General features: G+C 45.7%; 1 protein-coding gene across 2 annotated transcripts; it reads right to left on the reverse strand.

Moving 5' to 3' along the window:
* Window positions 1–5,860: 5,860 nt before the first annotated feature.
* On the reverse strand, window positions 5,861–14,057 carry LOC117706287 (C-X-C chemokine receptor type 2). 2 transcript variants are annotated; one of them, XM_076931681.1, is made up of 2 exons: window positions 13,457–14,057; window positions 5,861–8,163 (listed from the first exon to the last, which is right to left on the reverse strand). In XM_076931681.1, exon 2 carries the CDS (start codon window positions 8,142–8,144, stop codon window positions 7,065–7,067), a length of 1,080 nt encoding a protein of 359 aa, XP_076787796.1. In that variant the 5' UTR covers window positions 8,145–8,163; window positions 13,457–14,057; the 3' UTR covers window positions 5,861–7,064. The 2 variants fall into 2 exon arrangements, with proteins under 2 accessions (XP_076787796.1, XP_034355080.1); XM_034499189.2 differs by lacking the exon at window positions 13,457–14,057 and adding an exon at window positions 13,328–13,448.
* Between the last annotated feature and the right edge of the window lie 591 nt (window positions 14,058–14,648).

Raw genomic sequence — 14,648 nt, forward strand, 5'->3', positions numbered from 1 at the left:
AGATTTATATTTTGAGACAGGCTCTCAGTATATAGTCCTGACTGGCTTAGAACTGGCTATGTAGATCAGGCTGGACTACTCATAGAGACTACTCATAGACTATGTAGACCAGGCTGAACTCAAACTCACAGAGACACTCCTGCCTCTGCCCTCAGAGAGCTGGGATTAAAGTTATGTACCACTATGCCCTAGCTCTCCCTTTAAAAAAAGTACAATTATTTTATTTCTATCTCTAAAGTTACTAGTGTGGCAGGGCAACTTCTTATATGTTTATTGGCCATTTGCATTTCCCTAGACTCTATCTAGATCCTCACTTTCTCCTGAAACCCTGTTGGGGTTGCCTTTGGGGTGGCCTACACTTTGGGAGGAGGATGGATCTTAAGAAAATAATTAGAAGAATTGGGAGGTGAATTGGCAGAAGGATAGAGCAGAAAAGAGACCAAACCTAGGACAAACCACCTGGTAGGAATCAAGGTTTCAGCCTCTCACTGGGTCAGCTTGGCACAGAGCCAGCATGGAAGGGAAGCTAGGAACATGTTTTACTTCACACTTTGCAAGACACTGTTGAGAAATCAGTACTGTATCCGGCCTCCCTTTTCTCTGGAAAGGTGTCTTTTGCTGAGTTGTTGGGGGGAGGGCCTCGAGTTGAGGCCACAATTACTTCTCATTACCATTGTCTCCCTCCACAGCTGCTCCCCCTTGGGTAGTCGGAGTGGTCAGGGAAGTTCCCAGTGCCGGGCCATCTTCCTTTGGCTAGAGCTTGAGAGTGTTGGAGACTGGAGGATTGCAATGAGGGAGGGTATAGGACACATTCTTGAAAGTGACAGTGTCACCCCCACATACATTCTAAGACGACGTTTCTTGTTTCCTATTTAGTTAGTTGCTATGGCATAGGATGTCCTTCAAGCTAACCTGCCAACATCATCATCAGATCATCTGTGTCCCCATGGAAAAGATCATTATATCTGGGTTTGTTGACTGTTGACCTTCCTTCACAGAAAGATGCTCATGGGACCCTTACCTAAGGATCCAGGCACAGTTCCTAATTGGTTGTATACAGTTCTGCCCTAACTGAACATAGCCTCAGAGAGGGGCTAGAAGATACAGGCAGGGAAGGACTAAGGCAGGGGGCTCCATCTACACAGTCCAAGGAGTCTTCACCAGTGCTGGTTGTAGGCCCTCTAGTGTGGCTGCCTTAAGGTCATCTATGCTCCTGCCCACAACCCTTCACCCATTGCTCTATAAGTAATGAACCCCCAGAGTGAGCTTTGGTGAATATTCCTCTGTTTGTCACTGAGACCCTAGAAGAAGGTGTAGAAATTGCTTATGTCACCCTCGGTTTAGGAGGATTTTAGCAACAGTTGTTCTCTTTCCATTGCTTTTGGTCAGCGAGTTTTAAATTTGAGTCTAGATCCTAGAGCTTCAGGGCTCCTTCCGTTACATTTTTATTCATTCATTCATTTATTTTTTGTGTGTGTATGTGTGTGAATGTCTATGTGTGTATGTGTACATGTGTGTGTACTCAACAACACGATGCACAGTTAGTGTTTGTCAAGGTCATGTGGTCCAGGTCAGAGGACGCGTGATGGCTAATATTGTCAACTTGATGTCAACTTGACAGGACCAAGAACCAGTAGGAGACAAGCCTCTGGGCATGCTTATAGGGATTATGTTGATTAAGTTAATTGAGATGGAAACACTCATCATAAAAGTTGGTGGCACCGGTTCTCTGGGCTTGGAATCTGGACCTCACATGAAGGAGAAAGCCAGCTGAGCAGGAACGTTCATTGCTCTTTGCTTCCTGACTGGGATGCAATGTGACCAACTCCTTCAAGTTCCTACAGCCATGACTTTCCCATATTGATGGATTGTGCCACCAAACTGTAAGCTAAAATAACCTTTTTCTTTTCGAGTTGCTTTTGTCAGGGCATGTTAGCATCAGCATTCAGTAACTAAAATAGGTTTGAGTCTCAGCTCCACAAAAAAAAAAAAAAAAAAAAAGAGAGGAGAGACTCCTAATTCATATTTACAGTCAATCTTGCTCCCACGTCTTACCCACAGTCACAGACACCTTTCGATCCATAAATTTGCCTTTTCTGGACATTCACAAAGCATCACATAGTACACTATCTTCTATTCTAGAGCCTTTCACTTAGAATACTCTCTTCCAGACTGACCCAGAATTCACTTTGTAGGTCAAAACGACTCTAAACTCTTGCATGCCAGGACTGTAGGTATGAAGCCTGGCTCAGTCTTGTTCTTAAACCAGCACATTCAAGGAATCCCACAGTGTGGGCATACTTTCATTGCTTTTCTAACCATGCCTCTAGGGATGGATATTTTGATTGTCTTTAATCTTTGGCTTTTACACATAGTACATAGTATATCCTCTCCATGTGCTCTCTGTGAGCTTGACTGTAGGACAGGGTCCTAGAAGTGCAATTCCTGCATTAAAGGGTGTGCACACTGAAACAGAAATCATTAGCCAGGCATGTCAATGTGTCCTGATAGGCCCCAGTGCGTGCATGTGGGGTGTGTGTGTGTGTGCCCCACTTCATGTCTGTTTTTTCTTCAAGGTTGTCTTGCTAGATTCGGGTCTCATTCCAGAAGCAATGCCAAGAGCCTGGCCCAGAGAGCCTGGCATCATAGCTCATGCTGTCACACCTCAGATTTCTCCTTGTGGTTCTGTGCCTCGGGTTGAACATAGCAGGGGTCCTCAACTGATGGATCTACTTTGCCTGTTTTTAAGTTTTATCTTGGGCTCTGATGGCTTCTTTGACCATCTACCAGTACAGAGCAGGTGATCAGTCCAAGCTTGGTCCCACAGCTGTGTCCCCGATCCTCAGTTGGCTCTCATCTCTGTCATCACCACTGACACTCAGCAGCATCTTTCATGAGTCTAGGCATGGACAGATCTTACCAGGAAGCGAGAGACCCCCAGGGAAGTTACCTACACAATTTCTCACTATATTTCAGCCCGAAATGAAACATATAATACAAGGATTCCCTTGTATTGTTTGTACCTATAGTCTTAATACTCAGGAGTTTCGGACCATTTTGACCTGCATATTGAGTTCTAGGTCAGTCGGGGGTGGGTATGCTGAGTGATAGTATGTGACCTCTCGGTCACAAAAGCAAAATACCTGGCAACAGTTGAGCTGAGTATTTATTGTATTTATTTGAGCTGTAGACCATCCAGCCATAAGGCAGCGTTCAGTTGCTTCACCCAGCTTGGTTTCAGTTTCCTCAATACCTTTGGGTTGGAAACCTACTGACCTCATTGACCCTGAAGGTGGTGTGGTCTGTGTACAGGGGAGTCCGTGTACGGTGTACATTAGTGTAACACATTAACAAGGATAACTTCTTTTAGACGAAGTGATTGTTATTGCTATTATCATTATTATTGTTGTTGTTACTGCTGTTGGCTGGAGATCAAACCCAGAGCCTCTAGCATGCTAGGTAAGCTACATTCCTTACTATTGAGCTATACCGCAACCCTTGGAAACATTTCTGGGCATTTATTTGCCACAGGGTCTCATGCAGGTCAGGCTGCTCTTGAATTTACTGTGCAGCTGAGGATGACCTTGAATTTCTATTCTTCTCTCTTTACTCCTCCTCTTTACTTCTTAGCAGCTAGAATGATGGGTGTGTGCCACCATGCCTGGTTTATGGTGTGCTGGGGATCGAACCCAGGGCTTCATGAATGCCAGGCAAACACTCTACCATGGATCTACATCCCTAGCTCCTGGAGGGGGGGTTACTTTTAAATGCCCCTTGAATAGACTGGAAGCCTCTTGATTTGCTCAATAAAGGGACCTCATCCTGCAGAGACTGGGAATGTGCATGGAGAGGCATCATCAACTCAGAGGGAGATCGCTCAGCATCAGGACAGATGGTGCTATTGGAAGGAGAGGAACATGATTAAGAAGCAAGAAAAACAGGTTCAAGGCAGAAAAGGACTGGGCCCTTAGACAGTGGGACTCAGGTCTGGAATGTGGCAAGGAAGAGAAGAATCGACAGCTCAGAGGAAGGTCTGGATTTGCCCTTTCCTGGAGATGTTCTCTCTGACTGGTGAGGGACTTGTGTCGAGACTGTTCATATGAGACAGAGCATATGTGTGGTGGGCAATCAACAGGGTTCACATCAGTACAATCAAATATCAGTTACTTCTGCTCTGGGATCTTGTATCTTCCTTATTTTCTGCAGACAGTGACATTCCCAGGCCTTGTTTGAGGAGCAGAGAGCTGAGACTTGGAACAAAGGTGAGCCTTAACTTGGCCTCCTTGCTCTGACAGTCATGTTGAGGAGCAATCTGGCCAGGTGCTGCTCTCAGGGAGAACAGCAACAGTTCCCTCTGGCAACTCTACGTGCTCTTTGGCATTTCCATCCTGTTGAATCAGAGGTACGGTTGAGTCACACTTGATCCTGATTCTGAGCTCAGTGCAGGACATTGAATGAGCACGAAACAGGGACAGTATACTGACTTAATCCCTTTGGCTGAATAGCTTCATAAATTGTGAGTGAAAGCTGTCCACTCTAAAGCCTCACTTTGCCCTTCTGCTCAAACTTGTGGAACTATAGGGTTCAGTCCGTCTTAAAGCAAGAGCCTATGGCCATAGCAGGCTGCTCAGAGCCAGAGCCCCTCTTGACAAAGACCCTTCAAAGACAAACCCTGTTTGTTTAGGGCATTGCTGTATCCCAATTTCCCTGGAAGATCTGTCAGTCAATATATATTGAAAAGATGATCCAGAAGCTAGTTGGTAGAGTGTTTGCCTAGCATGCACAGAGTCCTGGGTTTAACCCCAGTACCATATAAACCAGACATGGTGGTGCACATCTGTAATCCCAGCACTTGGGAGGCGGAGGCAGGAAGATCTTTTGATCAAGTTCATTGCCAGTTATATAGTAAGTTTCAAGCTAACCAGATATACAAGAGACTTAAAACTGAGCCCAACCCACACTCAAACCCTTCCTTCCCTGCAAAACCAAGAATGACTCAAATCCTTTGTCTCTTCTGACAGCTTACAAATCACCTCCCCACTGGTAACTAGTGCCTGCTTGCCACACCTTGAATGAGGGCTGGGTGTTGAAAAGGGGAGAAGGGAGGGGACAACTCTCCCTGGGATCTGCTGCTGGAGTCTCCTGGGCTCCACGCTTCTCCAGGGGGCTGAGCAGCTGAACTTCTGACCCTCTGTGCCTTCTAAGCCTGTTCCTGATGCTTTTGACTGCTGGTCCAACCAAGGACATGGGAACACCAGAGGGATCCAGCACACATTTCTTCCAATGATCCATGTTCAGTTAAGGGGGCTTGGGCTGGGCATGAAAGGGCAGACGGTAGGGACAGGCAGGGCTCTGTCCTCATCTCCTCACTCTGGAGGACAGTGAAATGGTTCAGCAAGTAAGGACCCTTGCCATTGGGTTGTCCTCTGACCTACACATATGTGCTAACACACACACACACACACAAACGGGGTGGGGGACAGGGAGAATGTTAAAAAAAAACAAAAAAACAACCCAACCAATTAAAACAGCAACACAAACTCTCACCCAGGACTTCTGTTCACCATTGCCCAGCGTCTCCTTGGAAATACTGAAATAAATACACAACTACAAGTGGGCTATATATATATTTAAAGACATTTAATGGTCACACTGTACAAGAAATTTTAAGGTAGATAGTTCTGCAGTGGTTCAGTGGTTAAGGAACCTCTTTTTCCCCATTTTTTATTGGATATTTTATTTATATTTCAGATGTAATCCCCTTTCCCCATTCCCCACCCCAGGAACCCCCATCCCATCCCCCCTCCTCCTGCTTCTATGAGACTATGCCCTCACCCACCCTCCCTCTCCCACCTCCCCACCCACATTTTCTCCCACACTGGGGCATCCAGCTTCCACTGGACCAAGGACTTTCTTACCCACCTATGCCTGACAATGTCATCCTCCCCTACATATACAGCTGGAGTCATGGGTCCCTCCCTATGTGCTCTCAGGCTGGTGGTTTAGACCCTGGGAACTCTGGTTGGTTGGTATTGTTGCTATCCCCATGGGCTGCAAACCCTTTTAGCTCCTTCAGTCTTCTCTCTCACTCCTCCATTGGGAACCCCATGATCAGTTCAATGGTTAGCTGTGAGCATATGCCTCTGTATATGTCAGGCTCTGGTAGAGCCTCTAAGGAGACAGCTATATCAGGCTCCTATAAGCATACACTTCCTGAAGTCCACATCAGCGTCTACCTTTGGTGACTGCACATGGGATGGATACCCAGGTGGAGCAGTTGCTGGACGGCTATGTCACAGGGATCAGGGTCCACCTTCAGAGTTTTCCCATCATCCCTATCTGGAGCTGTGTCTTCCACACTAACTCCCCACCCTTCCTCCCCCAGCCTCTAGTCATCACTATTTCACTATTTTTGGCACTTCTCACTGTGGGATGCTCTTCGGTTGTGTTTAACTTGTTTAACTTACCCATCCATCTGTTGGCCATCATTTTTTTTGACTTATAAATAATGCTGTTGTGAGCATCAGCATACCAATGTCTGAGCCCTGGCTTTCAATTCTTTTGGGTACCCTACTTAGAGATGGACTTGCTAGATTACATGGCGATTCTATATTTAATGTTTTATGGGAAACTGCTATGCTATGTTCCACTGTGAATGGGGTACTACGGTACATGTCTACCAGTAAGGTGAAAAGTTCCCCTTTTCTGCTTCCTCAATGACACTTGCTATTTTTTCTCCTCCACCTCTTCCTTTTACTGCTAACTGTCCTGATGGGTAGGAGGCAATATCTCACTGTAATTTTAATGTGTGCTTCTTAGAAAAGAGTGGGACCTACAGTTAGGATGGACCAACTCTATCAGTAGGCATATTAAGATGGAAGGGAGTGAACAGCCAACATAGGTGTTCTAAACTCTGCAATGGGGGCTGTGGTAAGAATGTGGCCTCTGTCTTCCTGTAACTGTAGAGGAGGGGCTGCATCAATTCAAATACTACAGTCTCTGGTAATGAGCCACGCTGAAGGACAAGAAGGAACCCTGAGGGGCCACAGTTTATGTGAACAGTCTTAGAGCGTAGTGGAGGTGTTCGCTGAAGAAGAGCTAACAAAAGAAGGCCTGCCCTCCTTGGCTAAGAACTCCTTGCTGACAAGGCCATAAGTAGCCATGATCTTGAGAAGTCCATGGCGAAATTTCTGGCCAATGAAGGCATAGATGATGGGGTTAAGGCAATTGTGGAGGAAGCCAAGAATCTCAGTGGCATCCAAGGCCTTGTTAATGTCATTTTGGCGCTCGCAGGTCTCCTTGATCTGCTTGGTTCTCATGAGGGTGTCTGTGAACAGGACCAGGTTGTAGGGCAGCCAGCAGAGCAGGAAGACTAGGACGACAGCAAAGATGACCCGCATGGCCCGGTGCTTCTGCCCCATGTGGGCCTTAAAGAGCGTGCGCAGTGTGAAGCCGTAGCAGAAGAGCATGATGAGCAGCGGCACGAGGAAGCCAAAGGTCTGAGGCAGGATGCGCAGTACCACCCTCCACTTGGATGTATTGTTACCTGCATTCTCGTAGCAGACTAGGGTATGAGAGTTTGCCCAAACAGTAGTCCGCAGAATTGAGACGGGCAGGGACAGAACTAGTGATAGTAACCACATGGTTAGGCACACAAACTTGACCAAGTGTCTCTTCTGGATCAGTGTACTTGTAGCGTGGACAATGGCCAGGTAGCGGTCCATGCTGATGCAGGCTAGCAGCAGAACACTGCTATAGAAGGTAACCTCCTTCACATATGAGACTATCTTGCACAGGATTGGGCCAAAAATCCATCCTTTTACTTTAGATGCAGCCCAGACAGGCAAGGTCAGGGCGAAAAACAGGTCAGCAATGGCTAGATTCAGCAGGTAGATGTCGGTGACAGAGCAGGTGCTCCGGTTGTATAAGATGACCAGCATCACCAGGGAGTTTCCCACAAGGCTCAGTAGAGTCACCAGGACGTATATTACAACTACAGCATATTTGTTGATATCTAGGTTCTCTCTTTGGCATGGGGCAGCGTGTTCCAAAGAAGGGGGCATACCAGAGCTATAGTTGTAAATATCAAGATCTCCACTGAAGAAATCTTCAAGGTTAAAATCATCCACTCTGATTTCTCCCATTTTTGAGGTAAACTTAATCCTGTTAATAGAGGAGAGATGAAGATTACTACATAGCAAAGACACCCCGATTCTTGTGTATCCCTCCCAAGAAACTGGGATATGAGGGTTTTCCCATTGGTTTGCACATTGCAAGGAAGAAACTGTTTCCTTCAAGTTTGTAAATGATAGCAGTAAGCATTTGAGACAAAATAGTAATAAATAATAAATGAGACATCTGTGGGGGATAAAAACTACAGTTCTCTTCAAGATTGTTTATTGAAATAGGGTCTTGGTTGGCCTCAAACATGCTATGTAGCCAAGGATGTAATATATATATATGTATATATATGTATATATATATACATATATATGTATGTATATATTGTGTGTACATAATTTTTATATATTTATGTATAATTTGTATATATGATATACATATATACAAATATTTGTATATGTGTATATAATTTGAATATATTATATACATATATACAAATCTGTTTGTATATATGTATGTATATAATTTGCATTATACACACACACACACACACACACACATATATATATATGTGTGTGTATATATATATAATTTGTACATCCTTGGCTACACAACATGTGTGAGGCCAACCAAGACCTTGTTTAAAAACATATATATATATATATGATTTATACATATGTATATGTTATATACATTATGTACACATACACAAACATAAATATGTATATATACATATATATGAAAATGTTATAATTAAACTCATATACCTAACTAAAATGTGCTAGTAAAACATTAAAAAGATATAAAATATTACAAAGCAAATACAAATTATTAAAGCAACAATAATAATAACAACAACAAAAAATGGGCTTGAGAGATGGCTTAGTGGTTAAGAGCACTGACTATTCTTGTCGTGCACTCAGGCTTGGTTTTCAGCACACACCCAGCAGCTAACAACTCTCTGTAATCCCAGTTCCAAGGAATCTTCTGTCCTCCTCAGATACCAGGCATGCACATGGTAAACGTACACACTTGCAGGTGAAACACCCAATGTACATAAAAAATTAAAAATAAATGTAAAGAAAATGACAAAAATGGACAGGCATGGAACTTGGGTGATAGAACGATTGCTTGAGAGTCTCAAAGTCCTCGGTAGGGTTCCCAGAACTGAACAAGCAAGGATTGATGGCATCTGCTGGCAGTCCCAGCACACAGCATACTGGGAGTGGAGGAAAGAAGATTAGGACTTTAAAGTCATCTTAAAAGCAGCTCAAGTCTATCCTGGCCTATATGAGACCCCATCCAAAGCATCACCACCACCACCACCATCATCATCAACGAAACAACAGTAACAACGAGGTTGAAGAAGTGGCCTGTTGGGTAAAAGTTTGCTCCCCAAACTTGTCCACTTGAATTTGGTAGGAAGCTAGATTTTGGAATCTTAGTAAAATGCAGGGCTGTGAGGGCAGCAAGGGCAGGGTCAGTGTTCCATAGGGAGACCTATGGAAGGCAGACTCTCAATGGAGAGGCCAGGAGGGACTAGCACAGCTACGGGCGAGGGGACAAGGGCTGGTGCTTGCATATTAACATACTAATCTCTGAAAGGGATGTGTTCCTGGCTGAAGGCACAGAGGAAAGGATGGAAGATGACAGTTGAGATCTGCTTTGTGCAACATTTCCCTCGGTTGTCACAAGTGCTATAATTAGCTCGTGTTTGCTAGGGGGATGATGAGACCCAGAGAGGCTCAGTAAGCAGTCTGTGACCACAGGGCTGCCATGGTGCAGCTGGATTTCATGTCATTAGTTTGTCCACACCACTCACTGCCCTTAGTTTACCGTTGGAAGCTCACACCTGTTTTATTGGGTATGCTCACTCCTAAGCATTTTGCTTTATCAAACTTGTGGAAGACTGACCCTGCACACTAAGTGCACACTCTGCCACAGAGCTACAACTCCACAGATCTAAGATCTTGAACTATCTTTCAGTCAGTGTGAGCACAGCCCCCTCTCTTTGCATGGAAGCTTGGGTACCACCATCTTTTGCTATCCCTTAGGCTGCAAATTAATGAAATAGCTATGGTTGGAGTGGTAAAGGAAACATCTCCAGCTGAGGGCCCTGCCAAGTCCTCCGTGATGCAGTAGGAGCTTCCGGATGGAATGGAAGTACCAGCTCCTTAGAACCCGAATTAGCCCAGAAGTTCCAGGGCTGGGATGAATTAATGAAGCATAAGCAAAAGTTCAAGCATGTGGGAAATTTTCAGGCCCCAAACATTTCAACAACAGATAACCAAGTCATTGTACTATGACCTCAATTCTCATCCTCTTTAGAAATCCAGCCCATAAGTGCCGCACAGGTGTGAGAGCCCTCAATGTCTGGCACAGCTATCTCCAGACCCAACTGTAGCCCAGGCAAGGCGAGTGGGCAGGCTTGGGAAGACTGCAGGCCAAGGGTAAGGGCTGGATTGAAAGTAATTCTAAGCAGTTTTTCGAGGGGGGCAGGAAAGGGGTCATATGTTCTTCCTCTTTGCTAAGGAGGCATAATGTTTAGGGGTCAAGCCAGGGAGGAGGGGCACACTCATGGTCAGGCTGGGGTTGAGTGACAGAGAGAGAAGTTTGAGGTGGTAGCAAGGGTGTTCCAGACTCACCAGGGTGCTGGCTTTTCACCTGTGGAACACCTAAGGTGTGACCCAGGAAGAGCAATGAAACTCTCTAGAGGAAGTGGGGATGGATTAACTTGCTCAGGCAGGGAGGAGCTCCCGAGGGCATGAGATGAGTTTGATGTTTTAAGTATGAATTCTCAGCCCAGTGCCCACGGATGGAGTCATCTTATGGATTTAGAGAGTTCATATTGGGAAGTGACCTGATGAGGTTTTCTAGCTTGTCTTTCCAGGTCTCAGTGGGGGAGGAAACAGGCTCAGACAGAGGAAGGGGTTTGCTCAGGACCACATCTCTCTCTTTGCTATGATCTCCAAGCTTCTGGCTCCTGCTGCTGGGGGTCTGCTTCTCCCACGTCCAGCCAGCCCAGGTGGTTCTATCTTGCCATTCGGCTGAACCATTGCTCTTTTTGGTTCAAGTGGGGCAGCTCAAGCAGGCAGCAGAGCTGGACTCTGAGATACTGGCATTTCCAGTCACTCTCCTCCCTGGACTGGAAGCTGCTCGCTTTCCTTTCCCCAAAACTCTTCAAAAGCATCCAGACTCTTCCTCTTTGCCTTGCTATGTACCTTGGAGCAGCTTCACCCCCACATGGGGCTCTAACCCTTCCTCTCTCATCTTTTTCTTTTCTTCAGCCTCCTGTGCCAACCATGTATCCAGTTTGGGGTGTTGCTGTGCTTTCTTGGCACATATACTTGGCAGCAAGTTGAAGATTTCAGTTCCACGGCATTGCTAACCCACCCTGGGAACCAACCCCCTTTCCCGTGAAAACAGCCTTTTGGTAAAAGTGAAAATCCCGACCCAGTATTGACACATTTTGAAAACCTGACACCAGGAATATATCTTGTCACCTTTGCTACTGACTTACAAATGACAGGGTTACTAAAGGTAGAGTCATGAAGATCCATTATCTGCTCTCTTCCCGACATGCCCAGGGGACAATGTTGAAATTCCACCACTTCTATAAATAGACTGTATCCCAGGGTCTAGAGCACATACACTGGGTCACCGTCGCTGAAGTGGTCTACCCTAGGGGAAGGATCTTTAAGTCTAGCTTCAACAATTACTCATTAGTGTTTATCTGGTCTGGGCCAGTGGATGCTAAAACCTGATAGTGAAAGAAAGGATCACTATCCATTCGTTGAGTGGTAGATACGTGACACACACACACACACACACACACACACACACACCACAGCCGTAGCTTATACCATGATTCTTAGAATCAAGATAGTGTATCTACAGATGACTAGCCTCTTTCATCACAGCCTCAGTCAGGGGATGAGTCAGGGAGAGAAGCAAGCCTACCTAGTTTTCTGGGCTGACTCCTGTGGGCACCTTCTCATGCTCTGACCTGGATAATGTCTGTCAAATTAGTTGTCATCTGGATGGCTGACTGGCTTGCTGCCTCACAGGCAAAGGGATTTTTACCATTTATTTTGTCTTTCAACCCTCACATCAATGAAGTGGACACATTTCGGATGAGGAAACCGATCCCCTGGGGGTTAGGCAATCTACCTTGAGTGAAACAGCTCAAGGCACTAAACATTTTTTAAATGGATATTAAAGTCTGTTCTTACATTTTCATTTGTCAAATGTCACAAGGAGCCAGGTCCTGGCCTCAGCCAGTCTCAGGTTTCCTAGCTCCATAGGTAACTGCTTTGTCCCAGACAAATCAAATACCACTGGTGTGGGAAATGAAGCCAGATTGCGCGTTTCTCAACCACCCACACCCACTTCTGTTTTTTGTTTTTTTGTTTTTTTTCTTTTCTTTTCTTTTTTTTTTTTTTGAGACAGGGTTTCTCTGTGTAGCCCTGGCTATCCTGGAACTCACTCTGTAGACCAGGCTGGCCTACAGAGTGCCTCTGCCTCCCAAGTGCTGGGATTAAAGGCATGCCGGGCCATAGTTTTGTTTTTTAAAAAAGAGTTCTAATCTCGGTCCTGCCCTTGGGGGTCAGGGTAAAAGCGCCATCTCTCTCTGGGCCTTGCTGCTCTCCTGGAAGACACTGGTTTGTTTCCTGCCCAGAATTGTAGCTGTAGCCCATTTATTTAGCTCTCTAAATGAAAAGGAGCTGAGACAGAATAAAATTCACTTCATTGGAAGCTGGGGAGATGACTTTGTTGGCAAAAGCACTTACTGTTCATCGGGTGACCTGGGTTGGATCCCTGGATCCCATGTGAAGAATTGACTCCACAAAGCTCTCCTCCAACCTCCACGAGTTTCCCACAGTACACACACATCACACAAAACTAACTAAATACATAAATACACAAATAAATACATTTACTTAAGTGGCTGTTGCTGCCACATTTCAAGGACTCAGTGGCCACAGGTGACTAGTGGCTTCCATATTAGACTGTGCAGATATGAAGCATCCTTTTTAAAATATTAAAAAGTGCTTTGTTATAGCTCCGGCTACTTGAAGATGCAGATCCCAGCTCTGAGGTTCTACAATGCGGCATGCCGCTTCCCGGGGCTCCAGAAAAGGCGGAGTTCCCTGGTCCCTTCTACCAGAAATATATTCCCCAGTCAGTGATCAATCAGCTCTCTTACCTGCAGTAGCTCTATGAGGCTGTTGCGAGTGGAATGGCTCCCAACCTCTCTGTGACTCAAGGCTTGGGAGCTGTCAGGGCTGGTTGAACTGGAAGAAAGTAAGACAGCGGTGATGTGGAAACTACTAACCTGGGCTACCGATGGGGAAGTCCTGGAGGCCCTTGGGACCAAATGTCCCACCCCCAAGGGAGGTGTCCTACAGAGGAGCGGCTCGTCTGTTCTGGGACTCTGGCTTCAGGCTCAGGTTCACCTGATGATTCTGAGATGAGCTCTTGGGATGTTCATGCCTCTGATGGCTTCTAGAGGAGCCTACCAATCTGAAGGTAGAGGTCAGCCTCCTTCCCAGTCTGTGCCTCCTTTTTAACAAGGAAGACGTGGCTGTCCCAAACCCTGCTGAAGGACTTGGCTGAACTTGAATTCACACTTCCTTCCTTCCTCTTAGGGTCAGCAAGAGAGCTGCTGTGTTTCCGTTTCTTGTGAGCCCCCAGCTGAGGGCCTCTGCCTTCTCTCCCTGGTGAAGATCTGCCTTCTGCTACAATTAGCTCTTCACAGTCAGCCTGAACTTAGCCCTTCTCCCTCTGTCTCAGAACCCTTTGCCTCTGTTCTGCAGTTGTTCGCTTCTTCCTCATCTGCCTCTCATTTGTTGCTCCACAACATTCTACAAAGGGGCTTCCTTTCCTACTCTGCAAAGGTGACCAGAGACGCCTGGGCTGGGGAGTGGGGTATCCCTGGCAACCTTTTGTCTTCAGTTGAATTATTTTCATATTAGCAAAATAGTATCTAGAGACAAACAGATTGGAAGCGAGACAAGGAATACAAAAGCACATATGTAGAACCTAGAAGTTTCTCTTCACTCAAACCATTCCCCATGATAACCACCATCCATACTGTTGAGATCAGGCTACAGCCTACTCTAAGGTACTCCATGTTGTACAAAAACCGGTGGGTTTCAGGCTGTACTTTGTCCTGAGACATCTTTTGTCCTAAGAGGTACTTTTTGACCTTATTTTGATTATGCCCCACATGTGGACTCTCAAGTACCACCATCTGCCTGCCGCCATTCATATAACATAGATTGATGAATGACATTCCTGGGAATAAAACCAGTGTTATCCTACAAATTTGATGGGGATGAATTGAGACTGTAGAGACACTTGGGCATATTAAAATCAAATCAAGGAAGCCGGACCCAAGAACTTATCTAACATGCCAGACTGAGGAAAGGGTGGTGTTCCCTCACCTGGACCTTGTAAAGTGGTAGACGCTGATCCTGCAATGCCGTGATTCCATCAACCAGTCATCTGACAAACAGAGACTTCTG

The sequence above is a fragment of the Arvicanthis niloticus genome, chromosome 3, assembly GCF_011762505.2.
Source record: "Arvicanthis niloticus isolate mArvNil1 chromosome 3, mArvNil1.pat.X, whole genome shotgun sequence".
Lineage (NCBI taxonomy): Eukaryota > Metazoa > Chordata > Mammalia > Rodentia > Muridae > Arvicanthis > Arvicanthis niloticus.

Bases quoted from the DNA above. Each gene is read 5' to 3' on its own strand.
- LOC117706287 (XM_076931681.1), bottom strand. From the start codon at position 8,144: ATGGGAGAAATCAGAGTGGATGATTTTAACCTTGAAGATTTCTTCAGT.